This window comes from Tauraco erythrolophus, chromosome 16, assembly GCF_009769465.1.
Source record: "Tauraco erythrolophus isolate bTauEry1 chromosome 16, bTauEry1.pri, whole genome shotgun sequence".
Taxonomy (NCBI): domain Eukaryota; kingdom Metazoa; phylum Chordata; class Aves; order Musophagiformes; family Musophagidae; genus Tauraco; species Tauraco erythrolophus.
Window position 1 is genome coordinate 18,798,178 of NC_141480.1, and position 27,910 is coordinate 18,826,087.

The window sequence follows — 27,910 nt, forward strand, 5'->3', positions numbered from 1 at the left end:
ATCCGGGAGCCAAGAGGACAGACTGCCTTAGTGCTGGGAGACCGACGTCCCCAGGGGTTGTGCTAATGTTCCACCTATCAGTAATCAGATGCTCCGAACGCACCAGCACTGAGGTTTCCATCAAGGACTCCACTTAACTAATTATTCCTGTAAAATACCCGCTTCCATTAAAGAACTGCGGGTTCAAATTCACATAATCAAGGCAACCTTACGCAGTCCTAAAGCAAACCCAAAAAAACCCACTTAACTGAGGAACAAAACAAAGCAAAGTGTACCTTACTTCACTTAAATCGTATGTTTATTTTTGTCCAGACCAAAAAAAAAAAAAAAAAAAAAAAAATCCTGAAGGCTGCACTGCTCAAATCCAAATTAAGCCCAAGACCTCAGCAGCGTTTTCGTTGCAATCAATGAAGTGCATTTCCTAGTTTGTAAGAGCAGTGCTTCTGCAGCTAGATTAAAGCACGTTTGGCCGGTAAGCCTCCCCGAACCATCTGAATTTGCAAGCCACACGTTACAGGGCAGCACTCTAGGCAAGTGCCTCCTCATTCTTTCGAGGAGAATGAACGTCTCCAATTGCATTTCTTCTCCTGCAGTCTAAGCTGAGAATGCCATGTAAATGGGTCACGGTGCTGCAAAATGCAGCAATTGATTTCTCCAATCAAAGTAAAAAGAAACGAACCAGTAGGATCTTACTTCTATTAATTTTTGAAGGAAGAGGTTTACAGCAGTTAATGTATCATGAAGGTTAAAAAAATCATTTTCATAAAATACAAGAGCAACCAATTTCACCATTGAGTAAAAGTAAAAACTGGGATTCTTTTTAAATTAGTCCGAAGTGGCATATAGGAACTTAGTAGTTTGCTGCTGTACTGACACTATGACAAATCAAAGTGTAGGGTTTTGCTTTTTTAAATCCAATGCTCGTGGATCAAGTTCTGGAAATGTTCCAATTCTAAGGCAGGGATCTGTTGTGTTTTCCACCATGAGTTTGCTCCTTGGGTTGGATGCTGGAGGGGCGAGGCACGTGTTGCCGGACCCAGGTCGACTACCTAGTAGTCATCAAGGTCAAAAAATTCATCGTCTCCTCCTTGGTATTCCATTCCCTGGAAGTCCACTCGGTACCGCAAGATACCTGGTAAAAACAACATGCTTTATTTAGCTTCTTCGAAATTCCAAGAGCTAGAAAGGCATTTTAAACAGTTTACTGAGCCCTGTCTGCGCATCCAGAGTTTCTCAATTAAATTTTCAGAGGCTGACTCAGCACCTGTATTGCAGGTTGGGCTCAAACTGATGGCTGACAGCAGACATGCAGCTGGAGTGAAAATGCCACATCCGTGTTACAACCTGATGGGATCTATTGCCAAAAGGAAGAAATACCTACCTGCCCAGCACAGGCCAGCTTTCTTCTGGAAGAACTGAGCCTATTCTAGGAGGACTGTACCTCCATAAAGATACCAGTAATGGATCATTTGTCATAATATAACTGCTCAGATGAAGGTCAGTTAAATTGAGAAGACAGCTGACACCAAAGTAGCTTTTACAATGGAGTAAACGCAGGATTTAGCAGCTGTTTTCCTGCACCAGTCATGGGTTTCTGGGAAGCCTTTATCCCTGGAAACATTCACTTAGGGGAAGGGTATTCAAGGAGTATTTCCTTTCAAGTCTACAGGGACTGAAGCAGGGTAGTAAAGAGCATCCCACTACACAGAGGCTGGATCTGGCAGGACAGGAGGGACTCTTGGAATTACAAACCTTGAAAACTTAGAAACCTGTTGCTCCTTACGTAGCCAAACAACTCAAGCTTGTTTCCTTCTGAGTGGTGTTCTCTGGCCCCTAGAAATTCCTCTTTACAATATACTAATCTTGGGTTTACATCCATCAACCTAATCACAGCAAGTGGTAACAGTTGCCTATCAGCAAATAAGCAACAGCTTTGTCCTGGAATCCCTGGTCTGGGGAGAACAAGGTGCACAGCAGGTGTTTTCACTCTACCCTGGTAATGATTTGTGTCAGACTGAAGCACATGAGCTATGTGCACCTCTGCTGAAACTCCTCAGTGAGCTGAAGAGGACTGAAGGATTTCAGAAGCCTCATTTCTCCATGAAGATGGGCTAAAAATACTTTTATTTTGAAAAGAAGCGGAAGACTGGGGAGCAAAGTACAGGGAAGTTCTGAGATGAGTAACAGATATCCAACTGCTTCAGACACGAAGCTGGTGTTTGTCATACACCACCTCTACACAGCAGGGCACGGTCTGCCACGAAACAACAACTGTGCAAGACAGTGAAGCAGTTCAGAGCCTTTCTGAACTGAAATTCAGCAGCTGGAGAGAAGGACAGTCCACCCTCTGAGCACTCCAAAGCACAAGAGGATCTAAGGAATGCAGTAGTCGGTAAGTGACAGCTGCCTAACACGAAGCATCGTCCTGCTAAACATGGAATGAATCCACCTGGAGAGCCTTGATGAACGTGACAGTTTCTTGAACTGGTATCGTGACTAATAGGAGTTAAGATTAATCCCACTGGTGTTGGCATGAGATTATTAAATCAACCATTAAAAAAGACAAAACCACATCTTTCTCTTGCAGTTTACCTCCAATTCCTCCAAATCCTTTCACAAATTGGGATCCTTCCTGTGATTTGTCTGTAACAATTTCCAATGTTGCTCCAAATTTCTTGTAGTTGTTTGCGAACCACTCCAGAAGGGGCATACTTTCTATCAGTTCATGTTCCTGGCCAGTCTGTGTAGATATTTGAGAGGGGAAAAAATAAAAATTAAAAAAAGTTATGCTCACTGCACGTTAATTATTGAGAAAAATTCATACCAAAAGTTGTCTTTGGCTTAAACATGACCACTGTCTTTTCAGTCCTAAGACAGAGACAGAGCTCTGCAGGCTGGAGCAGCCCAGCACTCGTGCCCAGGTGGCAGGCATCGCTGACATCTGTATCAGACACGTGCCAGCACAAGCAGAAGGCTCCTGGTGCTAAGAAATTAAATACTGACAGGCCTAGTTCTGGGCTTCCATACTACAGAAGTCAGTGGAGAAGCAGGAGAGAAAATGCCTTGTTTATTCTTTGGCTCAACCGTCACCTTCCACTACACTCTGAGTTTTCACTGTCTCTTCAGAATTGCTCCATACCCCGCAACCAGTCCGTTGTCACTCACCTCAGCAGGCACTGTTTGCTCTGGGAAACACTGATCTAGGCAAACAGCACAGCTTTATAAGCAGAAGGTCAAGTGATGATTGGCATAGGAACGTGACATCACTTCAGATAACACTGTAAGCCTTCCATGCACGGAAGGAATAAGCAGTTACCCCATCAGGAGGGAAAGCAGCTGGAAATTCCTACCCTGGCCGTCCTAACATGAGACAGAGATGACCACCTTTTTTTGCTGGACCTTTTTTTGCCCAGCTTACTCTGCAAAGTAATGCAGACACTGCACCCACTCTTCCCAGTCAGGGTTTTTTGACCTGTACAGGCAAGAAACTCACAGGCAGGGAATGACAGATCCACATTTCAAATATATCTAGAAGCAAGCATTCCCTTGGACTTAAATCCATGTCATAGTTTCTAGCCTCACAGTTGTTTTATATTGACTAAATCAGTGCACAATAAGCAGAGAGTAATGGTTTGAGATCTTAGCCTGCACATTGCATGGTGGCAACCGAACTCTTCTAGTGGATGGTTTAACGGTGGTCAAAGACCCCGTATTGCCTGTGGCTTCAACTCGTTTACACAACCTTGGAACTGGCAGCAGGAAAGACTGGAGAAAACTAAGTCTAGAATCCAGGGGTTTCACTGAAGGCGAACAGGAAGAGCCACAGGCTTCTGTCTTCAAGTCTCATCTAAGTACCAGAAAGGTCATCGTGCTCACGTGCTTGTGACAAACTAAGCTCAGATATTCAGAATGCTGCACCAGTACACTGAGAATAAATCTACAAGCCCCAGAGCTGAAATACCTCTTTATCTGTGAAGTGGGATTTGTCCTTCTCTTGCTCTGGTGTCAAATACAGGATCTTCTCCTCTGAGAAGGGAGAGGAAAAAAAAAATATTAGGGTAGATAAGACTACCAGGTGCAAGTTCAAAGACAGCAAGACTGACAACAGCCAGCAATTACAACGCGGAGGGTTTGATCATTGATATTGCCTTTCTTTCTAGCTGCAGCTCTGTGGGAAACTGAACAGGGCACACCAGTAGAGAACAACTGTCGTGCCAACACCAAAAAAGGCAGAGGTCCTGCTGTAGGCATATGGTTTGTCTACAGGCAGTAAGAATTGTGTTTCTGGCCATAAGGGTCAAGTCGATCTCCCCTCTACAATGCACTGGTATCACATTTATACTTACACAACTGAAAAGCAGGTTTCATGGTGGCTCTGTGACAAACTGCCACCCAACACTGCAATTCTTTCTCCACAGTGAAAGCTCAAAAGTTTCAGACTTTTCTCCCAGAGGAGCTGGAAAGCTGCAAATTAAGTGGCTCGCCTACACAACATTCCCTTGATCAAGTCCTTAAAGGTCTACTTAGGGAGTTCCTCCAGCGCAATCTATCCAAGCGAGACGGCTTAGGTCTTAAATCCTCATGGACCTTGCGGTCTCACAGAAGGGCTACCTACCCTCCGTGCCTTGGCAGTGCAGAACGTATCTCATTATATCCAGATTTTCATAGACTATCAGTATCTCTACTGCTCCCATTTCCAAAGCTTTTAGTGTATCTTCAACGCCAAAACAGTACTTCCCCGTGTCCTGACTGATTTCGTCGAAGTATCGTCCTGCAGCCAGGATACAAAGAAAGATTGTCAGGAACACTGATCATGCCACGTGGATTTTTAACAAGCCTGATTTGAATGCAAGAAGAAACTGGAAAAGGAGATTGCAATGCTGCTGAAGGAAGCAAGGGATACGACAACATGTCAAAGCATGTAGTTTAGAACGCTCATGGGCAGAAAGTCAGCTTCAAACACTGCCCTGTCAGGAATCTCACTCCACTGGGAGGCTATGAAACAATCGGTCGGACTAAAGCAGGCACTGTTTAACCTCACTCTTTTCAGTGTAAAGTAGCTACTGCTGCTATTGCCCTCTTGTGCTTTCAAACGAGCAACGCGTGTCTGGGGACAGTCAGACAAGGGATTGTTTCTCCCGCCGTCTTAGAACAAAATAAATCTTAACTCTCATCTTGCTGAAGATGCAAACAACCTGAGGAGATACTTTTTCCCCTCCCACCCAAACATCACCAGAAGGCCTGAAATTAAGGCAATCTCTGATGAAAAGATAAACACAGAAGAGCCAAGAAGCTTGGTGGAGAAAAAAAACCAACAAAAATCCCCACTCCTTTGAGTCTCACCAAGTCCTGCAGCATTTGAGAAGGTGTCCAGGTAACAGAAAGAAGTTCTATATGCTATAAATCATGCTCTGCCCAACTCAGAAAGCACTGCAGGGCCGAGGCAGCACACAGAGGTATTACCAGGTGGTCTAAAGTAAGATCAGCATATTCAGACAAGCACATTTGGCTCAGGAGGAGGCTGAGCATGTAGTCACGTACCTATTAGTTTCTTCTCTTGAATGAATTTCACATTGGAGAGGACCTCAGTTGACAACTCAATTGCTTGATTGAATCCATTTTCTCCTCCGTATGAAATGTCAACTAGTTTGAGCACTTTGGATTGCAACCGCTACACAACAAAAAGAGGAGACATGAGAAAGAGTCTATTATACAGCACTGCCATGAGACTACTTCATAACGCCACAAGAATAAGTACCGAGGAAGAGTCACAGCATTAATCTATTTTGCTTCACTTGCAAGCAGAGGTTCTGAGTCAGAGGGACCTCTGAATGCTTAATATTGAAGCACAATTTTCAGGCAGCAGGGACACGGAGATGAGGTTTAGTGGAGCTTAATTCCAACAAAGCTTCTACTTCAGATTTGGAAACACAAAGAACGTGAGTGTCAGTTCCAAACCAGGGAGGACAGACTCCTTATTAGCACTGTTACTAGAAAAATGAGATCTTACTTCCTTGCAGGAGGTATCAGGAAAGCGAGATCTCTTTAGGATACAGCAGATTTTTAGTTTTGATCAAATCACTGAAGACACCGAGGTTACATTCCTCCCAAGATGCATCTCAGACCAGAGCTGCTACTAATATCACCGTGTTACGACTGACAGCTTAAACGTTTGGGCTTTGCTCAGAAAAGGTCACTCACCTGATCAAACATGTCAGATTGACTTAATTCAGTTTTGAAGTCAGCTGATCCAGCTAAAACGAGACCAGCCACGTTCACCTTGTCGCCAGAAATGAACAGTTGCACGGCTGTCTCTGCTACCTTCCTTACATAGTTGTGTCGCTTCTCCATTCTCAAACGAGCAAAACGCAAGGCAGACTGACCTCCTCGACCTTTACGAGAGAGCAGATGTGAGGTAGGAGTTTGAAAGTCATTTCATTTCATTTCAGGAAGGTTATTAGCACACGGTCCCAACTGGGCCCTGACCAACTGAAGCCAAGGCCAGATGCAGCCGTCAGAATTCGTTTGCCACAAGCAGAGCCAGGGGCACTCATTGAAACAGCAAGTGATTTTTCTCCATGTATCCCACAGAGGCAAATATGTTAGGTTTTATTTTTTACACAGACTCACAACTCTCAATAGAAATTTTGAACACCTGTGTGCATTTTCTATGTCCTGTACCTTCATTAAAAGCAATTTCCTTTGTTACACTGCCTCACGTACTTTTCTTGCCGATGCAACGCATCCCAGCAGTTTCTGTCGCAGAAACATACTGGGAGACATTTCTATTTCATTTTCTCCCATCCTAATCTACAGGGAAGGACAGCAAACCAGGAGCAGCTACCAATTTGCTGAATTCATCAGTGGCTCACTACAACACAGCCATCACCACAGCCATTATACAGTTCCATCACATAATGGAATTGGAATTGTGCTTGCTCCATTAGGCTTCTGTGCTTCTTGCAAGGAACGCTTTCCTGCTTCTCACTGTGGTTTGCACGTCACTCCACCAGACTCAAACTTTAAAGACACTACCAAGTAGCATTACTACTGTGCTAGTACTATTTAGTTAAGACTGTCCCAAAACCAAGCAAAGGGTCAAATGTACCAAGAAATAAAAAGTGCCACTTTAGGAAGATCGACTGCGTATTACAGTGATTCATTAATTTTGACAGAAGGCTCAGACTAGAGGCTTTGCTGTCAGATTTCAAGGGAGCAAAGAATTGAGTAGAGCTAAACACCTACAGGCCAAGTTCCCTGCTGCTACCCTCGGTTCCCACCCCATGACATTCTGCTGCAAACAGCCTAGAGATAGACCAGTGCGTTACCATGCTTCTTTGGAAGATCCACAGTGAATTTGTGCAGGACTTCTCGTGTGTTTCCTTGAAGAGTTCCGAAGAGTGCACCGCTACCATCTATTACAATAAAGCCAAACTTGCTGTCGTCGGAGAGCAGCGCTGTAAGAGCCTGGAACGGAAAACCATGTTGTCAGCAGTAAGCACCAGTTTAAGGACTCTGGTTCAGAGAGGCTACCAGAAACAATACACCTCAAGAAATTTTAGTTACGTACGTGGCCATTGCTATTTGTGCAAATAAACTAGAGGAAGAGCAGCAGATTCAGGAGTCGAGACTACCCCTGATTACTAGTTCACACAATGCTGCCAAGAGCAGAAAGAAAAGCAAAGTTTAATTAAGCGTGGTAACTATTTTCACAGCATTATCAGTTCACCACACGGTGTCACAGGCAGATGCAATAGCCAAACCCTAACGATCGGCTCTGGAGAGCGTTAAGTGAAAGGGATTACACCTTTAAACGGCTGCATCACCTCTCTGGTTGGCAAAACTGGAAGAGTCATTTTCCTAGCGTTCCAGCCAGGAAAGCAGGACTTGCTCTGTCCACTGATCAGTCAGTTTTATACCACAAAGCACCAATACAGACCAGCTTTCAACTTGCTGACTACCACCAATACTGGTTTGCTGCACTTGCTGACTTCATAAAGTCCCAAAAGTAGAATGGCAAAATCTACAGAGGCTTTGACAAATTCAGTCTTAAAAAGCAGAATTAAGTAACGGCAGTAATAATTGTCCTGAGCATAGCTGGCTATAGAGAAGACAGATCATAATATTTGCTGGAAAATGAAGTTATCATTCAATTCTCTTCCCTGCAAGGAACTTCATCCTGTAAGGTCAGTTAAGTTGACTAACAACTAAAGCACTGCTTAATATCACGGCTTTTGAGTTACTTTTGTCCAGTTTCCTCCCCGGTTCTGGTGGTGTGGGACGCACAAAGTGTACGCTCCTTTTCGAGGTAATTTGTGAGCTACTGTTCCCTCAAGGGCAGCCGGAGTGAGCAGGCACATTCAGCGCACGCTTGCACATGCCCAACAAAAGCAATAGCAAGAATCCTCCTTCTGGCTGGCAAAAACGTATCAGCAGGATGGAGAACTTGTCCACTTTCAAATTGTTTTCAGTCACCGGTTTAATACTGGAAGAGTGATGGTGTTGGTCTACTGCACAGGCCCTTTAACTGCCTGCATGCCTGCCAGCTTGATTATTGGGCTGAACGGAAAGACTAAAAGCCATCAGTCATCTTTGTCCAAAATCCACACAACCAAGTCTACAGCTTTCAATCTTAAAAGAAACAGACACTAAGGTTTAATGGAACCTACTGGCCAAAATAAATACTGTGTATTAATTCCTCAGCAGTGGGATGAATGAGAGGAGGAAGTGGCATATTACATCGCAATCTATTTAACTGGGGCAGAGCCAAGTAAAGCGTGTGACTGGAATGAACGCTCCAGCCAAGGTATCAAAATAAGTCATTGTAAATCCTACCCTTCAGACACACATCGGGGTTCATATCCCTCTTGGGAAGTTACATCGGTTTCACACGGGCAATAAAACATCTAGAGGAAACCTTATCAGATCCTCTTACCAGGCAGCAGATGCTCTACAGCTCTGATGCTCTTGAATCCCTCTTATTTTAATAAAGTACCCAACGATCAGCGATTCCCTCACTTTCCCTTCCATTAGCTCTACGTCAGCAATTCCCCCGTCTGACCTATCAAGCACAAAAAAGGGACTATCGATTCTATTCTGTTCCTTCAGCCTGGGCCGAGTCTTCTCTTTGCAGCTTCAGCCTAAAGGTGAAGATCACAACTTTTTTCTGCTCCCTGGCATGCTCTCACTTTCATAGGAAATCCGTTGATGTACCAAGCCAGATGCCCCATCTGTTGAGCTCTAGTGGCGTGTTTGGGGAAATCACTGGATTAAAAACACAGCTCGATAGCCAACTGAGAAGGACAAACATCATCTCGTTGCTCAGGACAGCATACAGCAGGCTTCCACAGCTAGGTTTGATTCTGCAGTGCAGACAACAGCAACTAAAATCATCAGATGCTCAAAAGACACAGGAGAGCAAGCAGCCTATGGAGAAAGGTGCCGTTGGTAATCACATCATCAGTAGTAGCAATTACCACAAATTCCTCTCAAGTTATTGCCACTCTCTTGCTGAGCAACGCTACCCACCAGCAAGAGTGTATTTACAGCTGCCTCCTGGGAACAACCCACTGGGCAGCAGCTACTTTTTTTGTATTCAGTCAGTGCCCTGAGGCAGTAACCGCAGCCAAGACCAAATTAATCCCTTTCCTGATAGGGCAGAAGGCAACCCACCACTGTCCACCCTCTGCCAACAACTGCAGGGACAAGTATCTCCCTTGGCTTTGCACCTCTGGCTCTCTCCTCAATCTTATTTACCTCTTGCTTTAAATGGCTTATGGACGTGTGGGCTCAGCAGAACTCAAGAGCTGTACCTGTGTGCAGTTTTGTTATTCCTGGTAGGTCAAAGATGTATTGGGATTTCATCCTTGGTGGGGAGAGAGAATAATAGGGATGTATCTCACCTGTGCAACAAGCATACCTTTCCTTCCTGTACCCCTACCCTTTGAAACCCAGTCATGGATCAAGATCTCCAAAAATCCAAGCAAACCAGAACTACATCACTGAAGGGTCTGTCAAGCCCATGTCATACGGGTTTGATGACAGTCAATTAAGACTCAGCCCACACATTTATCGTGGTGAACACCATGGAGATGAAAGGCAGTCAGTCATCTGCTATAAATATTGAGACCTCTGCAACTGCCAACAGAGCCAAAACAAGACTTGGAAGCAACAAACCGACTTAATGCAGTCAAGACTAGTGTAATCCACCTTAATTTAGCTATGTCTCAAACCATTCATTTAACTACAATAAGCAGATATTAGATAAAAACAATCCCACTTCACCCCAGAAGATTAGGCACATGCCAGTTCTCATCCAGGGTCTCAGTTAACACATGTGACGTCAAGACTGGCAACACTAATATTATCCTGGTTTTACTTTAAGATCTGGCTTGGAATAAGATCTACAGGCCTCTAAGGTTGAGAAAAAAGAGCTGCCTCCAGTTACAGAGGCAAGCTTATGTCTGGGGGTTACACAAACGCAGCGGTTACTAGCTGGGCCATAAAGTCAGCTGTAGCAGGAGCTGGACAATATCTCAACTGCTTTCAGCAAACATCACACATTTCTGAACACTAGCCAGTCACAAGCCATCCAGTGGCTTCACCAGCAGGATGCCTTAAAGCCTGCTGTTCTACAGATTGTGGACTCCAGCACACCAAGGATCGTTCCAGTGAGCCTAGCAAAGCAGTCTGGCTTTGTCTACTGCAAGACCAGAAGGCAACAGGAGACTTCTTACCTCTGTGTGGAATTTGTTGTCGCACAAATACAACGACGTATTGATTGGTTTGAAAGGTTCAAAGTCAATGTTGACTTTCTTCTCTTTTCCTTCTTCTGTCACAATTGTTCCACAGTAAACAACCAGACCATTTGGAGGTACTACAAAGGACACAATGCAATTTTAGATCACTAAGGAACATTGTGAGATGTACCCATCAAAAACTTCACTGCTCGGCCCTTGAGACTGAAGGAAGAGTTGAAATTGAAGTTCCCAAGTTTTTTACTTTCCATTTCCCCCCAGATCTCTATAATGGAAAACAAACTAATACAGTGCACTTATACTGAGCAGCTTAGAGCAGGAATCTCAATGTAACACCGATGGAAAGACTTGCAACAAAGCTGCAAGAACACATACCTGTCTGTTAAACCCATGAGCTTGCAAGCTCACAGAATGCAGAAAAATGCAGCAAAAATCACTTAACAGCGATTTATAGACTGATCATCTCAATGACAGCCACTTGCCTGTGTAAAGACAGTAATGATGAACTCTTTTCCAGTACTCATGGTAGATGGCCTGAGTGTATTTCCTCCCAAAATGATGGTAGCTGCCCAGTGGCATGCATAAGGCACACATAAGTTTCTGCTTGACGGAAAACCACTAGTTTAATGGCAATGAACTTTTGTGGAACAGCTCTTAAAGCTGGCCAAGTTTAGAAGAGTCAGCACTGCTAAGGACAGAATCCTGAGCTCACTTATTTAAGACAAAGACCATCTTACTACTCTAGTCCTGAGGTCTGCCCCTGCAGTAGTCACCCACGGGCAACATACCTGGAATATCAGCGCGAAACAGCGGCACAGGCCAACAGATTTGAGTAGCAAAAAACTGCATAAAGCAGGAACTTAAGGCTGCTTCCCAGTAAGGGCAGCTTGCCAGCATCCACGCAAGCTAGGAGTTACCTTTGTTATAGAGTTTCAGTCTTTGCTGTACAGATGTAATGGCTCCCAGTACTGAAAGGCGATTCACTCGAGACTTAATGTTGGAGGCGGTGCCAAACTCATCCGCTAACATTTTTGCCACTCGCGAAATCTGGTCTTTGGGGGGAATGATCAAGGATATCATGCTGGTACCATTGCTGAGAAAGGAAAAAAAGAGTGGTTGTGAGCAGCCACCAGCCAAAGCAACGAGTGTATTCATACCGTATTCCATGCACGCAGCTGTCTCTCCTCCCTCCCCCCCAAGGATGCTTCACTTCACTGTTATCGGTGTAATTCTCCTTCTGCTGGACAATGCTGGGAGAGAAAAGAAAACAAAACAGGCTCTTCAGAGGATTTGACTCCATAACCAAGTGTTCAGGTTAGCTGCTACCAATCAAGTCCTCCAAAAGCTCCTCATTTAACTTGGGATACTGCTCTGGAAAAAAGAACATCCGTACAGGCTAAGGGCTGCAAGCTAAAGGCATGCAAGCAGCCCCCAGCAGAGATTATTTAAAACAATGCAGCCACATACTTTAAAGACTTTTTTAAGCCCATTCCATTTGTTCTCAGACAGCTGGAGCACTAGCCAGCCCAAATGCTGCGTTAACACTTTGTTCTCCTCAGATTAGTACAGAAAACTGAACTGGAAGGATCCTTTGTAGCAGTTAGTCTTTTCTACTTCCCCACTAGCACTTTGCTTTCCAGAGAAACTCACCAACTCTGGCAGCTGCTTTAAATAAAGTGTGCTTAAGCCATGACTGCTAGTTCAGAAGCACCAAGCCCAGGCACGGAGTCAGAAGATAAGACCCCACAAATCACAGAACTGGCTTAAAATACACGAAAAAAAAGTACATTTGATACTAATTTTTCCTACAGCTTTGGGGTGGATCCTGCAGAGGTCTTAATCCCCAAAGCAGCCTCATGGCTCAAACACATCCAAAGCCAAAACGAAAATGGGGGAAGTTCCAGCAGGTACCTCCCATTTGTCATTGAAGCATCCCAGATGCCTGAAGTGCTGCTTCTGCATTGTCTCAAATTTAACCCAGACCTCATACTTCACATTAGAGTAATGGCATAAAAATCAAATATCTCACCGTGTCCTCCAGCCCTGTCAAGGGCAAACGAGCTAAGCTCTGTGAAAAAAACCCTCTACTCAGGATTGTGAGTCAGAGAACCAACAAAGTGCTTTTCAGCCATTAAAAAAAAATGAAAAAGAGAGGGTTTTGCTCTTTTAAATTTCTTACGGGAGACGACTAACACAGTACCTGCCTGCTGCTGTTTCAGACTGTCATGCAGGGAAGTGCTTTAAAAAGCATCACCTTCATTAGCCTCTTTACAGAAGTTGCACAGCCCTTCTTCCAAAGATCTTCAATCCAGGCCAAGTTGAAACAGATGCTGGTAGGTCAAATAAGTCCCTGACCTTAAAGACAACTAATTGGTTTTAATATCCAAGATCCCCATACACACTAATCAAGAAAGTCGCAAAGAGACACTATTCCCAGAAGGAGCTTTGAGCCATGCTGACAGCTAGCAGCCTTCCAGGTCACACCAGCCAAGAATACTCCGTCTACCACTCAATTAAAGCAGTTAGCTACCCCAGTGAACGGCACAAGCCTCAGGGGAGATATAATGGCCTCTCATTCCCAGCAGGCTCCTTTGAGCAAGAGGCTGATCAGAGCGAAAGCGACTCTTCCCGACTTTTCTGAAAGTGGCACTCTTGAGGTAAGCTCACGCAGTTTGTTTCGTCCTCTGAAAGAGGAGATTCTCAGCTTTCCCGGAGATGAGAGAGCTCCGCACATCACGCCTAACCCGCCGCACAAACTAAGGGCATCCCGACGTGGCAGGTGGGACCGGTATGCTCCTTGGCCGCTCCACCGCTCTCCGGCTAGGAAGAGATTTCATGCAATTTTTCCTGTATCAAGAACAGAGGGGAAGCAGGTGGGAATAGCAAGGAAGAAGACTGGGTGTGCCCTCCCAAGAGCAATTCTCCAGTAAAAAAAGCCCTTGTAAAGGGACCTTTAGTTTACCAACGCAAGCCGCCCCTCAAATCCCAGCCCCTGGCCTCGTGTTATGTTCCACTGCCCCAGAAACACTGGCCAGAGTGACACGGCGCTAGCAGCACTGCTGGCCGGAGCAGAGCCAAACCCACACCTTGGAGTAACTGGTGATTATTTCTATTACACCCAGCCTCTTATCTACACGGCAGAGTCACGTGTGCCAGTCAAATCGTTGCTCCTTAGCAACGCCCTGCCCAAGGTAACACGGTGGACTTCACGAGCCCTCGGGATTTATTACTGCAAACGAGCAAATGAAAAGGGTCTCTTAGACGGTGCACTCCCCCTCATCCAAGTCTCAAACTCGTTTAACACAGCACAGTACTGTGCTTGGTCCAACCCTTCAGCAAATTCCAGCCTGGATTTATATCCAAGAGCACCTTCCATTACCAACAAGAAGTACATTTCTTGGGTTTGACGTGCTTTCGTCACTATTTGCTCAGCCAAAGCTATTTCAGACACTGATTCCTGCAGAGTCCAGTGAAAGAGCAGGCGTGCAGCTTGCCATGGGAGCAGCCGGAGCACCTCACAGCATCCCAGCCCGCTGGAGCCTGGAGCACAAGGAGTCAGCCAGCTTGTCACCCCGTGTCCCCAGGCACCCAGCACGCCACAGGGGACAGCCCCTGCCCAGCTGCTGCTGCACCGCCTGCTGGGGCCAGCTAATCCACCCGAGCATTTCGTTAGGCAGCCAGCTAATTGAAGGTAACAGTCAGCACTCCCTGCTCCCTGCTCCTCTCCCTCTGCCTTAAAAGAGCACACCTGATCGCTAAATCAGATCGTGTCCCAGAGAGGCCGAGACCAGTGAGACACCAGCGGAAGCACATCTGCACACGAGTGACCGGGATGGCCGGGGAACTTCCTCACGCACCACCAAGACCTTGTTACTCCACCACGGGAGAGCAGTTTTCCCTCTCCCAAAGCAAGCTTGCACCTGTAACTGCAAGACAGGCTGAGAGAGTTGGGGCTGTTCAGCCTGGAGAAGAGAAGGCTCCGGGAAGACCTTCCAGCAGCCTTCCAGTGCCTAAAGGGGCTAGAGGAAAGCAGGAGAGGGGCTTTGGACAAGGGTGTGTAGTGACAGGACACGGGGCAATGGCTTTAAACTGGAAGAGGGGAGATTTACATTAGATCTAAGGAAGAAATTTTTCACTCAGAGGGTGGTGAGGCACTGGACCAGGTTGCCCAGAGAAGTAGTAGATGCCCCATCCCTGGAGCACACGGGACGTTTGCTGCCTGGCAGGCTGTTGCCAACCACAAATCCCCCAGGGAGCACACCGCCAGGCAGAACTTCGTTACAGAACTGTTACAATGAACAATTCAGTAATCAATCTAGATTAAGGGCAGTGCTCGCACTGGCAGCTCGAGATCGGAGGTGCAATGAGCTGGTTCTTCTGCCTCATCCCCAGCACCCCTCCAGCAGACCCAAAGCACTCCGGATGACACTCTGCTCAACAGGATACCCATTTCAAAACACAGCATCGCCAAGAGGTTTCCCTCCCTGGTTTTAGTGCACCTGAGACAAATTACACTAGATCAGCTGGAAGCTAATGCTTTCAGACCGAACCAAGCCAGGAAGTTTTGAGTAGCCACAGTTGCTGCCCCTATTCTGGGCTAAGGAGATACTGCACAGCAGCCAAACAGCTGCCACTGTAACACAAGTACATGCGTCAAGACCCGAAATGCTCCACCAGAGGTTTGCTTCAGAGGAAACCAGCATCCCAGACCACAGGGCAGCACAACGTGTGCCACTGCACAAGGAACCCCAGAGGAGGAAACAAGGAAAGGCATTAAGGGCACCTGTCCACACACTGCAAAGAAACAAGGGGGCAATGAAGGGTCAGCCTCAGGAAAGGCAGAAACACTTCACTGCCTGGGTACTACAGTTACTGCTCACGCTGTGCCAGCCCTGCCAGGAACTGGCAATTAGCTCAGACTTAGCGTGGCCTGGAAGGTGCCAGCATTAGGTATCTCTAGGACAGATGATGATCAGGGCTCCAGCTTCGCTCCTAAAGCACTGCAGCTGGGCTCCACTCCTGCTCCGACAACCTGCCAGGCAGCGGTGCAGGGGAAAGGGGGAAGCAAAACCAAGCATGTTTTGCTCTCCCAAGACAGCAAGTTCTTTAGAATAACTGAGGTTTCTGGATTAGAGTTTGAATTTTAGACAACCGTACCACAAAACAAACAGCCTTCCCAGTCGCAGACAGACCTAAGAGAAAACGTTAACAAGTTGTCACAGCAATGTCAGCGTGTGCGGAGCTGAATCATCCCGAACCTAGTCCCAACAAGCCGAAGGGAAAAGTTTTGCCACTACTCCTGCACGCAGGTACTACGGCATCTAAGCGGCTCGTTCTCCTCACAACATCTTCCTGTACTGCCTAGGAGGTACCATCCGAGCATCCCACGTGCCTTACAGCTGTGGCACTGCAGACCAAGACCGGCACCGGTGGGTTTCCAGAAGAAGGGCAGGGATTTCACCGAAGACACCAGCTGGATTGCTGCGCCGAGTCCCAGGTCACGTCTGGCACCAGGCACGGTGCCCGCTGTGTACGTGTTTTACGGCTGAGCATGAGGAAGCCACCACAACAGAAGGCAAATGCACAAAGCGAGCAGTGTATCACGTTTGAAATGAGCTGCCAAGTATACCCCATGGATGGTTTTCATTACAGCTGGCAGTCGAGCCTCCTGTGCTGGGTGGTCATCTTCATCTACAGGGATTTGGTTTCTACTCTTTTGCCCATCAGAAGGAACAGCTGAGCAGAGCCTTAGACCTTCAGCTTTCAGCTGAAACTAGAAACTAGTCTAGTGGTTTTCTGAAAGACTCCTACCATCTTAAACAGCGTTGTCAGTAAAATGGCCGCAGACCACATGAAGTACCAAACACAGCAAGCACCACCGTACCGATGCTCGACTTGACAGACAAGAGCAACCCCAGCCAGAAGTCTGAGGAGGAACAGTCACTCAACCTGTCTCCGGGAATTTAGGATATGTGCTGGCAAGGGAACGCACTAATTTAACAGACATGCTACACAAATAGCAGTTACTGGCCTCCACTGTGGTATCAGAGGGGACTTGACAAACAGCAGCTGAGCTGTAGCTGTTCCACAATGAAACATTTTACACTAATAGTACGGAGTGTCATGTGGAGATACAGAGGCAAGGAAGGGCGGGCAGTCAGTCTCTATGACTCAAAATGAACTTATTTTTACAGGGCACTAGCTTCATGAGTGTCTTGCTTTCCCTGGGAACCAAGGGCGGCACACGGCCCAGATGTGACTGGCAGGAGCGTGGAGCAGTTTTCAGATGATCCGATGTTAACCACATACCACAGCGAGGAAGCTTTCTATGAAATAACTGTTGCCACATACTGCTTCAAGCCATGTTACCTTCCCAAGGTAACATCTGTTGGTCTCCATCCAAGAGGACTGTGGATTACTGAGCAGGCATCGCGTGTACCCAGGAACCCGAGCTGCCTGGACAGCCAAGACTACGGACGTTATCCAATGGCTAGATCGGTTCTACCACTGACACATTGACAGCCAGCTGCAAGACAGATGCCAGCAGCATCTACACAATCCAGGGCAGAACTTCACCAGGCACACACCACAGGTCCAAGAGAAGAGCACTGCTTCTGAACAAATACCCACCTAGTGCTGGAGGTACACGATACTTCAGTGAGGGACTACGTTGAGAGCACAGTCCAACACAAGCAGCAATGTAAGTAAAGAATATTTGAGGGTTTTTTTCATCCTGTAGCTGAGCAGAGATGTTGAACGAAATGCTATAAAAATTAAGTGTCCTTTGGTACAGGCAAGTAGAAAATTGCTGGTTTGGGTGTTCTTACTAAACACAGGGTGTTAGACACTCCCTATTCATATAAGCCCCGTACGCAACAGCAGTGACCTTGCTGTAGGGAAGTTCTACACATATACTCTTACAACTTACCAAACGTGGCTGTGAAGTACGTAAACGAGTCATAGCTGTGCCCTTTAAAGACTTAATGTCTTTTAATAAGACAAAGCCTTCATCAAATAAGAAGCGGCTCAAGTCCACTTGAGATGCCAAATCTAGAGAGACAACAGCAGATGCAAAAGCTACGTAACTTTTCCTGGAAATCCTGTGAGCCTGCTAGGAAAGAGCAGAGACAATCTTAAGGGTCTAGGATCCCTTCAGTGCTTCAGAAGTAACATCACCTGGAAGCTTACCCAAAGAACTACCTGTATGCAAGAACATCGGCTGAATGCTTTGCAACAAACAGCCAACATGCCTCAATCTAATCGCTGCTTGAGAGCAACAGCTTCTCGTGGTGTCTCCATCAGAAAGAGATGAAATCCCACTCCTTGTTCAGATGATGGGCTCAAAGCACAGCTCGAGCAAGAGACAAGCACTGCACCCATATACCTAGACAGAGCACACAACACCAGTTCGCTGACAATGGGACCTACCGTTAGTTCCTTTGAAGTTTAATGTAGAGTTGAGCTGAAAGCTGTGCTGCTGTTGGCAGTACTTTTTACAGCATCGGTTCAGCAAGAACCTCACAACCCTCCTGCACTTCACCACAGTATGCACCAGAACTCTGCATCATCTACAAAAAGGCCACATGAATACGAGTTGTTCCTCAAAGATTTCCAGGTCATCCAAAGAAGGGTATGAAGATATGGTGGAGACCAGTTCCCAAGCATAAGTAAGGCAGAGATGACCTCTCTGAATCCAGCGCCACCTCGTAAGCACAGAAAAAGCACAAGATGGGGGCAGGGCGGATATGAGGGGAGGACTGCAGAGCCAGGAGACCAGTCATTCTTTCCTCAAGAGTGCTTTTCAGCATAAGCATTAACTGGAGAAGGCGAGCCCCCCCTCCCCTGAGCCGAAGAAACACTCCTAATATAGCTAATTCCCCGTGGTCTTTGAATGCCACCTCTCCCCTGGACAAAGGAAAACCACTTAGCTGCACAGCGTGAGGCGACGCAGCTACTGCCACTCCGGCTCACACAATGCCAAGCTCTCGCACTGCGGTTCTGTCCCAGAGCCCTCGACAGGAATCTCCTGTCACATCTGCCAGCATTCCAGGAAGGTGACACACAAAAAGCCCTCCGTGTAACCAGAAACGGCCTGAACACAGGCGGTAAGGCTGTCCTGAAAAGGTATTCTGCCCTCTTACCCTATCCCACTGACCTTCTCCAAGAGGAAGAGCCCCTGGATGCCAAGCAAGCTTACCACAGTGCAAGCTAGGGAGCAAAGCTCCAAACCAGAACCCACTCTGGAAGAGCGAGCCTGCTCTCCTCGGCGCACCCCCTGCTTCGGCAGCACGGGAAAGCTTCCCACAGGGAGGCAGCAGATGGCTGCTTCCGCAGAGGACCAGAGGCAAGAGTGGCTAGTGTCTCACCAAGGGTCAGGCAAGGTAGTGCTTTCCCCCTCCCTCAGCAGCCGCTGGCCCGTGGCCAGGATCTGCCTCCTGAGCTCCACACGCGCCGCTCCCCAGGGACACAAAGGAGGTGAAAGAAGAATCAGGTCACGGATCTTTTTTTCTCCGCGCAGCAGAGAATTTGGCCAGGTATCGCGTGTCCGAAGGCTGCACAGGTAACAGTGAACCCTTGCCCAGCAGTCCGGCACGCACCACCTGCACAGAGGTCAACGTAAGCAGCTCCGTGCTCCGAGCCTCCTCCCGTTCCCAACCGGAGCCAGCTGGGACACTGTGGCCGCTGCTCAGGCAGCCGCCAGCGCCCACATCCCAAATCCATTCTGCAGCTCGAGGAGCAGATCCTGCTTCACCCCGTACTGCTGACGAGCACTGAATCAGCACGAGTGGCTACTCCTCATCCCACAGGGAAGGTGAATCAATGCCACTCAGAAATCCTTGGAGCAAAAGCAACACATCCCCAAACATAATTGCATCGGCATGTTTTGAATAGGCCTTACTGGCTGCATCTGACCTCATGCAGAAAGCCCGGATGCCCAATTACCGGTAACTGGAACAGACATTTCTGCACTTCAGACATTTGTGACTCACTGGGAGGCTTGGGCTTGCCACAGCTCCCCTGCTCTCCCTCCTGCCTCTCCAATTATTAATGCTCCAAGTTTAAAAAACTTGTTGCATTATGCTGATGGACCAGTTGGGCATAAGATGTACACTGAGGGACTGAAGCAACAAATCCAGATTTGCTTGTTAAGATGTTAATGCCTCGGAGCTACATGGGAATAAGGAGCTAATGGGGAGAAAAAAAAAAACAAACTAGTTGCCACAAAGTCTGTCCTCTTTTGAGGTGCTCAATCCCATCTACCGTGTCATTCGTCTTCAGCAGTCAGGGCCTTATTCATGAGCTCTAATGTGAATGATGATCTGTGTATGAATCACACTGTTCACTAATGATTTACGCAGTTGTAAAAGAGGGTATCAGGCTGCTGAACCACCAAAGGCTATCAAACACTTACTGGAGTTCTTGTCTGACGCATAACCCTTCTCCCAGTTCGGGTCATTTTCTGCCACTTGCGAGCACGCACTCTCAAAACAGCACTGCCTAATTGTTGCCATAATTCAAAAGGAACAGGTAGAGCAGGCGGATGAGAAAGCCCAGGAAATGTTTTACAACAATTAGACACAGGCAACCAGTAGCATGTCAACAACCCTTTGGACACTCTCCCCTGCTCTGGCTGCCTTCTCCCCTGGCACAGGGAGAGGGCAGCTTTCTCAGACCACCCACCCAGACACAAGCTCTTCAGAGACACTGCTTTAGTCCCGGGAGGTCTGATCAGCCCTGCTCACACGAAATCCACATCCAGCTTCTGACCCCAGCACTACGGAGACTGGCAGCCTGAAGAGACTCCAACAGTGGAAGCAGAGAAGCAGCGTAAGCAGCTGCAGTACGTTCTACGTGATTACCTGCCACCGAGCTCTCAGGGATCACTTCTGCCTTGGACTATTTCTACTCCGGCCTCTCTGCAAACGTCCCCTCCTTCTTCCCACACTACCAGAAGCAAAAGGGACTTTTGACAAGGGCGTGTACTGACAGGACAAGGGGCAATGACTTTAAACTGAAAGAGCGCAGATTTCGATGAGATCTGAGGAAGAAATTTTTTACAACGAGGGTGGTGAGGCACTGGAACAGGTTGCCCAGAGATGTTGTGGATGCCCCATCCCTGGAAGTGCTCCTATCATCCCTAAGTGCTCTTAATGTCATAGTCTTTACCTCTGACAGGAATGTGACCTCCTTCAGACACTACCCTTCAGACAAGTGGGCTGACAAAGCACTGCTTCAAGGAAGCAATTCAGCTTCGGTAGGAACTTCAATCCTGACCTCTTCCCTGAATGCTCCACACTTCAATGACAGATCATAAAGCCAAAGCAGAAAACTCATAGTCAGTTCCAAGAGCCACCACGTGCCACCCCGCAGATGCTACTCTTCCAGTCCTGCCCCACTCACCTGTTCCATGCTTCCCGCAGAGCAAAAGACAGCCGTTTACCCCAGGGCTGGCCCAGCCCGGACTCCAGCCCAAGCAGAAGACTTTTAGCAAAGGTAGGTCCACTGTAGACACCAGCTTGCTGTGGGGAGACCCTCAAGGCTATGCCATGACGGGCACTAGCACATCATATCAGCGCTGCAACCTAATGAACACAGCACAAGTTGGAAAGCCAAGTAGCACCTTGCCACAGCACTGCCCTTCCCAGATCGACCAGCTCACCCAGGCCTGCTTCAAGGACTCCATCATACTCCACGTCCTAAGGTGAAAGCTTCAGCTCTGCAGAAACAGATCCTGTATCAACGGTTAAACTGTTTCCAGAGCCCGGATCTGAGGCACAGCCACAATGACAAACAGATCCCAATAAAGAAGGCAGGGAAAGAGATGTGCTGCCAGCCTGGGAGCAGGGGAGGGAACCTCCGAACCGACACATCTCCAGCAGCACAGCCAGAAACTAGTCACAGCGATGGAAGACCACACCAAATCCGCCTCCTGATGTATGCCACCATTAAAGACAAGGTAGCTATACTGGTGGCATTGTTATGCTCACGTAGGATGCACTGCATCACTACATACGGCGTACTGTATCTTATGTGCATGTTTGGTGCAAAAGAAGAGTTAAGAGTCAACTATTGCAGCACGTTCAACTGCTCAACAGTTACTCCAGCACACTCGCAACTTCAGTGCAATGAAGCTGTACAGCACGGGCCACCAGCAGAACCAGCCATCCACAGGCAAGCAGATGCTCCCAGCAGTGAGGGAGTATCGGCACCACCTAATTCAACAGAGGAATACAGTTCACCCCTGCAGCACGACAGAACTCCGGCACCGCTGCTTTCCCAGCACTTTGTCCAAAAGCGATCAGGAACAAGGCAAACTCATACAGGACACCTCCCTGTAACTGACCCCAGTAATTCCCTAAACACATCCCAGCAGCTACCGCTGCTGCGGCATTCACAGCTGCAGTGTAAACTCACACCACAGTGGGCTTTCAGGTCACTTCTGGAGGCCCATCACGCTACCAGGAGAACAGGTCACAACCCTCTTGTTCTCCAGAACCACCAGGTTGTCCAAATAGGTCTCAGCCTTGTCAACTTGCCTACTCACAGAAGTGGCATCATGCCAGGACACCCCAGCACAAGGTGCTGAGATGCACAGCCTGCCACCCACCTTCACCCAAGCAGCCTCCCATCCCTGTTGCACAAGGCTGGGAAACAGCAGCAGCTTGAGGCTAATTCCAAAGTTGGGCCCTTCCATCAGGACCAGCAAGGCTCCAGGTGGACTGCTGGAGAACCCAGCTGCAAATAATGCTTTCTGCAACACGAGCTGGGGAAACCAGGTCAGCTTTTCCCACCCTCAAGCCCAACTAGTATATGTTTCACTTTCCAGGAATTCCCACACATTTTCAGGCCTCTGTCCTTCCTGGCGACTCCTTATTTGTTTCACATTTGGTTTCACCCATATAGCAGATGGAAGTCTCACCTTGGCTGAATCCAAACCCTAGCTGGAAACTGCACCGCTTTGCTTTCCCATGGCTCTGGAGACACGAAGACTTCCCCTTCTCTTGCCATGTCTCCATTCTCCTGCCTTGACACTTTCCTTCCAGTTACAACCAGAGTAAGTCACTTGTTCAGCCTTAGTTTCTGCATTCACTGACCAGCCTGCATACACCCTGTTCCTCCCACCTTCCAAAATACTTAATTTGGACAGACGTTCTTCAACACAGTTTACCAACCCTAGTTGTGCTTTCAGTCAGAGCCTTCAACGACACCACTCTCTTTGCCTCCTCTTTCCTTGTTTCAATAAAATAACTCGTAAGGCTACTGCTCTGAGCAGAAGTCCAGCCCTGCCTTTAAGCTCAAGGCAGCAGAAACATCTCCAGGGAGCAGGTTCCTGAAGGTTTTACCACCATAATGCAGCTCCAGGCCCTTCACCAGCACCTGCTGCGCTCTTACTCAGGGTCAGAAAGTCCACCTGGCCAGCAGAGGGGTTAAGAACCCATTTCTGAGCAGAGCTGTTGCAGGAAGAGAGCCCTCGTTTCCAAGACTTGGAGAAGTTTCCCAAATTCAGACGTGACATCTCAGGCCTAAGCCTGCAAGGAGCCTGCGAGTTGTTGCTGGTACTTAATTTTGCCAGGCATTGGCAGCTTAGATTAGCAGAAAAAACTGACCCCAGCTCTGCTAACTATTCAGAACTGCGAAGACCAAAGGAACAAAGAGTGATTGTCACTTTAACACTGGCACTGGAAAACCTCACGAAGCAACAGCAGAAAAGCCCCGCGACAGAGGTGAAGGGAAAAACACAGCAGCTGACACCGCTTCTACTCCAGCTGCTGCAACATCCACACGCAAAGACATGGCTGCAGCTCCTGGGGGGCACGGTCTTTCACCAAATTTAGTTTTTGTAAAACAGAGCTGTGGACTGACAGCAAAATCCCTCTGTAGGGGAGAGACAGAGATGCTTGGTGAAAGTCTGAGCACTCCAAGCTACCAGAGAGGAATGACAAGGCTGGACTTCTCACAAGGGCATAACTGCCTCGTCACCAGCCTTCCACCCTCATCTTCTTCTGCCTAGAAAGGTTAATTGCCTGCAGCGCAGAACTCGGGCCTGTTCGCTCTCACTCACACATATCTGCAGACACCAGCTACTCCCCCTTCCCTCCTCAACAAATCAGAAAGATCAACTCATTAACTTTGTTCAGTAGCAGACAGTTTGCAACTCATCTTTGGAAGAGCTAGGAAGATACAACAGACACTTCTGGTTCAGGAAGCAAGATACAGACAAAAGCTCCTTCTACTCCCTGCCAGCAGAGACAGGGCTTTGAGGTGGGTTTGGGGTTTTTAAAAATTATTTCTCGTTGTTTTGATTTGCCAGATTCTTGCTATCCAGAGGTCAGTGAGAAAGCCAGCTTTCCTAAGCAGGGCTGGAAAAAATACCACAGGACATTCTTGCTAGGATGCTACCTTAAAGTTTGATAAGAAGTCTTACCCTTGCTGGCCTCTAGCTGACCACCTCCTGGTAAAGCTGAAGCTCTCATCTTCTCCCCTGGTTTTTCTGACCAAACACTGCTACTTACCTCATCCATCCCAGTCACGAGAAAAGCATTTCCTTGCTCTCACGCTCAGTTAACATTCTGATAACATCCTGCAGGCTTCACTGAGATTTTACCGAAATAGCTGGATAACAGCAGAGCTGCCCCAACCACCACGGCCGAACGGAACGTCTAGCTCCAGCTTCCTCCATTTCCCATCCCTTTGATCCACTGCGAGAACAACCAGCACATGAAACTGGGACACTGCTGCTGGGTCACTATTAGGACTACATGAGTCAGGGAAGGTGGAGACGCCAAGAAGTCCCTGGCCCTCCACATCACCCTATTGAAAGGCTTTGCCCCCTAAACCACCCCAGAACAGGTCTTCCTACTTCACGGGAAGAGGAAGCGACTCTCCCAAAGGCCGGAAAAGCCTGTTTCACTGCCTCACACCTCCTGTGCTAGGGAGCCTAATGCTTCTGGTGGCAAAAGCTGTAGCATCTCTTCCCCTTACTGGACCCACAGAGACTTGGACAATTTTAGCAGGGACTTCCCGGAAGCACAACACGCATTAACCAGCATAACCTTGCTTACAGAAGGATTGCTAGCATCAGCAGCCTTCATCAGGTGGCGGCTTAGCAGCTAGCACATAAACTAAGGAACAGCAGTATCTTGACATCTCAGAGACATGCTGGACCCAGAGGGCTCAGCTAAACCTCCCACATGCATTTTATCGCTCTTGCAGCATCTTTACCACGAAGCAGAGATGTGCCAGGGATCACCGACAGAGAAGACACCTGGGCTGTGGCCCCAAGAAGCTGTTACCCCTGACAGCCACCTGCTCCAAGTGGGCCCTTCAGCCTCACCTCTCCCAGGAGCTCCCCAATATCAGTTTTAATCTTGTTCTCTGCAACATCCATCTATTTCAAACAACATGAGAGCCAGCGCTGAAGGCAGACATGCTCGTGCTACCACATTTTGAATCGGGGAGAGCCAAAAGACTAACTGTACCTTTCCAAAACACAGCCCAGCCTCCCTCAGCGCTGCTACAGGGACCAGCAGCTGTTTTCACACACTGCAAAGGACACCCATAGCTCCCCAAGCCCTTTCAACTTCCTTCAATCGCCTGCACACTCCCGTAGTTGCTGGGACTTCCCCGCAGGCACAATGCAGCGTGAAGGCACAGCTAAGTGATCAGCTTCAGCAGTCAAAGTCCACTCTGTGGCAGCGAAGGAAAACCCTGGCTCCCCGCTCCCTTTTCCCACACCCACAGCCCTTGCACAGCTACATCATAAGTCAGATTCAAAAAAAAAAAAAAAAAAAAAGACTTATGGCTTGGATTCTCCTCCTCTTCCCCCTCCTGCCTGGGCCAGTTTTCAGCTGGATGTTTCCCCCAGCCTACTCTACACACGAGAACAAACATCTTGGCTCACGTGAGCTGTCCAAAGGCAACCTGTAATTGGGTGGCCAGAGTACGATGCCAGTGTGCCCCAGTTCGATGAACACTGGTTCAGATGAGCCCCTGGGAACTGGAGCCGCAGGGGCAGCTAAGGAATCGCCCCTTGTTTTTATTTTATTGCATTGTATGCAGACACACACACTCACTCTCTTTGCTATTTTACACTTCCAGTACCAACAGTTCTTACGATTACTGGAGCCCCAGTGGCTTCTCGACCCGTGCAAGAAGCCACTGCAGAGTGACCCACAGAACAGGCACCGTGTCACCTTGGGCACGGGACAGGCTGTAAGAACATCCGGCAACTTTACTTCTGGTGGGGAAAAAAAGAAATCAACGTGCAAGGACGATATAAGTGAGATTAGCAACTTCAAATTTAACGCTATCCACACTCTGAAAGAGCTGGATTTCAGGGAAATGGAGCTAAGTGCTTTCACTGGAAGGCGAGGGAGTGAGGAAGATCAAATAAGTGCCGTAATAAAGTAACTGCTGCCTCGGCCCCTGCCTCCCTGCCTTCCTCCTCCCGCCTTCCTCCGGCCAGCCGGTCCCTCGGGAGGAGCCCGAGCCTGCAGAGGGGCCAGCGGAGCCGTCTACTCCTGCTGGAATCCACCGTTCCCGGTGCCAGCTGGCACGGGGCAGCCAGGATGAGGCGGACACGACGTTGGAGCTCCGCAGCCAGCACGGGCCCCACGTCCCCTCTCCTCTGCCCGGTGCGGCGGGGCCGGGACGGCCACCTGTGACACCCCCGCAGGGAACTCACCCGCTGACGGGGGGGGGACAGCTGATAGCCCGCGACCAGGCCGAGGGAGCGGGGAGCTGAGCGGCAGCCGCTGCCGTTTCCCGTGCGGGAAAGACGGTTACGCTCCCTTTTACCGAGCCTTCCCCAGTGTCCCGGGGGGGCACGCGGCCCGCCCGGCCCTGCTCGCCGGGCCCCGAACTCGCTCTCCTCTCCCGGCCCCTGCGCGGCCGCGAGGACTTGGCCTCTTCCCCACGCGGCGAGACAAAAGGGCACCGGGAAAGCGGCGGCGGGGCCGGGGCTGCGCCTCGTTCTCCCCCCGCCCCAGGCAGCCCCTCGCTCCGCTTCCCGCTCCAGCCGGGACCCCCTCCCCACTCCCGACGCGGCCGCCCCCCCGCCGCCGCCGGGGCAGCGCGGAACCCCCCGCTCACCCGCGGGCCGCCTCCAGGCTCTTGATGAGCTTCTTGATCTTCCAGATCTCCACGTTGCGGTCGGCAGCGCTGGGATCGTCCGCCATCTTCTCCCTCCTCCTCCTCCTCCTCCTCCTCCTGCGGCGGCGGCTGCGGCCTGCGGCGGGCCGGCGGCACAGACACAGCGGTTAGACCCCGGCCCCGGCCCCGGCGCGGCCCGCCCGCCCGCCGCGCCCTCACCTCAGGCGCGGTCCCCCCCGGCGGCGCGCGGCTGGCGGCGGCGCTGACGTCGGACACCGGCTGCTCGCGCTCCCCCTCGCCGCGCTGCATGTGTTGCAATCGCCTCACATGGGGCCTCTGACATCACTTCCGGGGGACCGGGGCCGGGGAGGGGGGGGGGGGCGGGGGGCGGCCGCCCCGCCCGCGCGGGGCGCGGGGCGCGGCGCCATTGGCTGGCGGCCCGCGCCGCGATTGGTCGCTGCCGCGCGCGGGGCGCTGTGGGGCGCGTAGTCCACCGCCCGCCCCGGCGGGGAGGGGCGGGGCGCAACGGCGGCTCTCGCGAGAGCCGCGCGGCCGACGGAGGGCGCGTTTAAAGGGGCCGCGCCGAGCGGCGGCGTGGTCTCGGGCGTCGTTCCCGCTGCTCGCCCGCCCGCCTCCGAGCCGGGCCGGGCCGCCCCGCTCCGCAGCCGCGTTTCGGAAACGCCCGGCCCTTCCTGGCCGCGGCCATCGGCATCTGGAGGGAGGCGGGGGCACATGGGAGTGCTCCGTGGAGCCGCGGCGTCACCCCGCGCTTCTCGCCGCTCGTTTTAACGCGTCATTTGAGATGGCTCATCCCGGCATCTTGCAGAACGCGTCCCGGTGGCGACCTGACGCGCCCGCCCTGGTGCCAAGAGCCGGACACCCTGGCGCACGTGTCCCAGAGCTGCAGCTGGCCACAACCGCAGCCTCGGTGCCCGCGTTCGCAAACCCACAACCTGCCTTTTTTTGCCCCGAAGACACCGGGCAGCGGGTTCGGGAGTGCCCCGGCCCGGGGACCGCCCGCTGACTCTGCCCCCGGCACCCCCCAGCACGGGACTGGTGGG

General features: G+C 49.5%; 1 protein-coding gene across 1 annotated transcript; it reads right to left on the reverse strand.

The window, feature by feature from the left end:
- Positions 1–315: 315 nt before the first annotated feature.
- ETF1 (eukaryotic translation termination factor 1) lies at positions 316–26,940 on the reverse strand. Its single transcript, XM_086621635.1, has 10 exons — positions 26,850–26,940; positions 11,675–11,850; positions 10,737–10,876; positions 7,329–7,467; positions 6,202–6,392; positions 5,542–5,671; positions 4,616–4,771; positions 3,962–4,026; positions 2,593–2,740; positions 316–1,132 (listed from the first exon to the last, which is right to left on the reverse strand). Exons 1-10 carry the CDS (start codon positions 26,933–26,935, stop codon positions 1,050–1,052), a joined length of 1,314 nt encoding a protein of 437 aa, XP_086477761.1. The 5' UTR covers positions 26,936–26,940; the 3' UTR covers positions 316–1,049.
- Between the last annotated feature and the right edge of the window lie 970 nt (positions 26,941–27,910).

What these genes read in the sequence shown, in the direction of transcription:
- ETF1 (XM_086621635.1), bottom strand. Translation starts at nt 26,935, where the DNA reads ATGGCGGACGATCCCAGCGCTGCCGACCGCAACGTGGAGATCTGGAAG. An exon ending in AGCCTGGAGGCGGCCCGCGG is followed by an intron (nt 11,851 to 26,849) that starts GTGAGCGGGGGG and finishes TTCCTTTCTCAG; the next exon opens with CAATGGTACCAGCATGATAT. An exon ending in ACTGAAACTCTATAACAAAG is followed by an intron (nt 10,877 to 11,674) that starts GTAACTCCTAGC and finishes TGTCCTTTGTAG; the next exon opens with TACCTCCAAATGGTCTGGTT.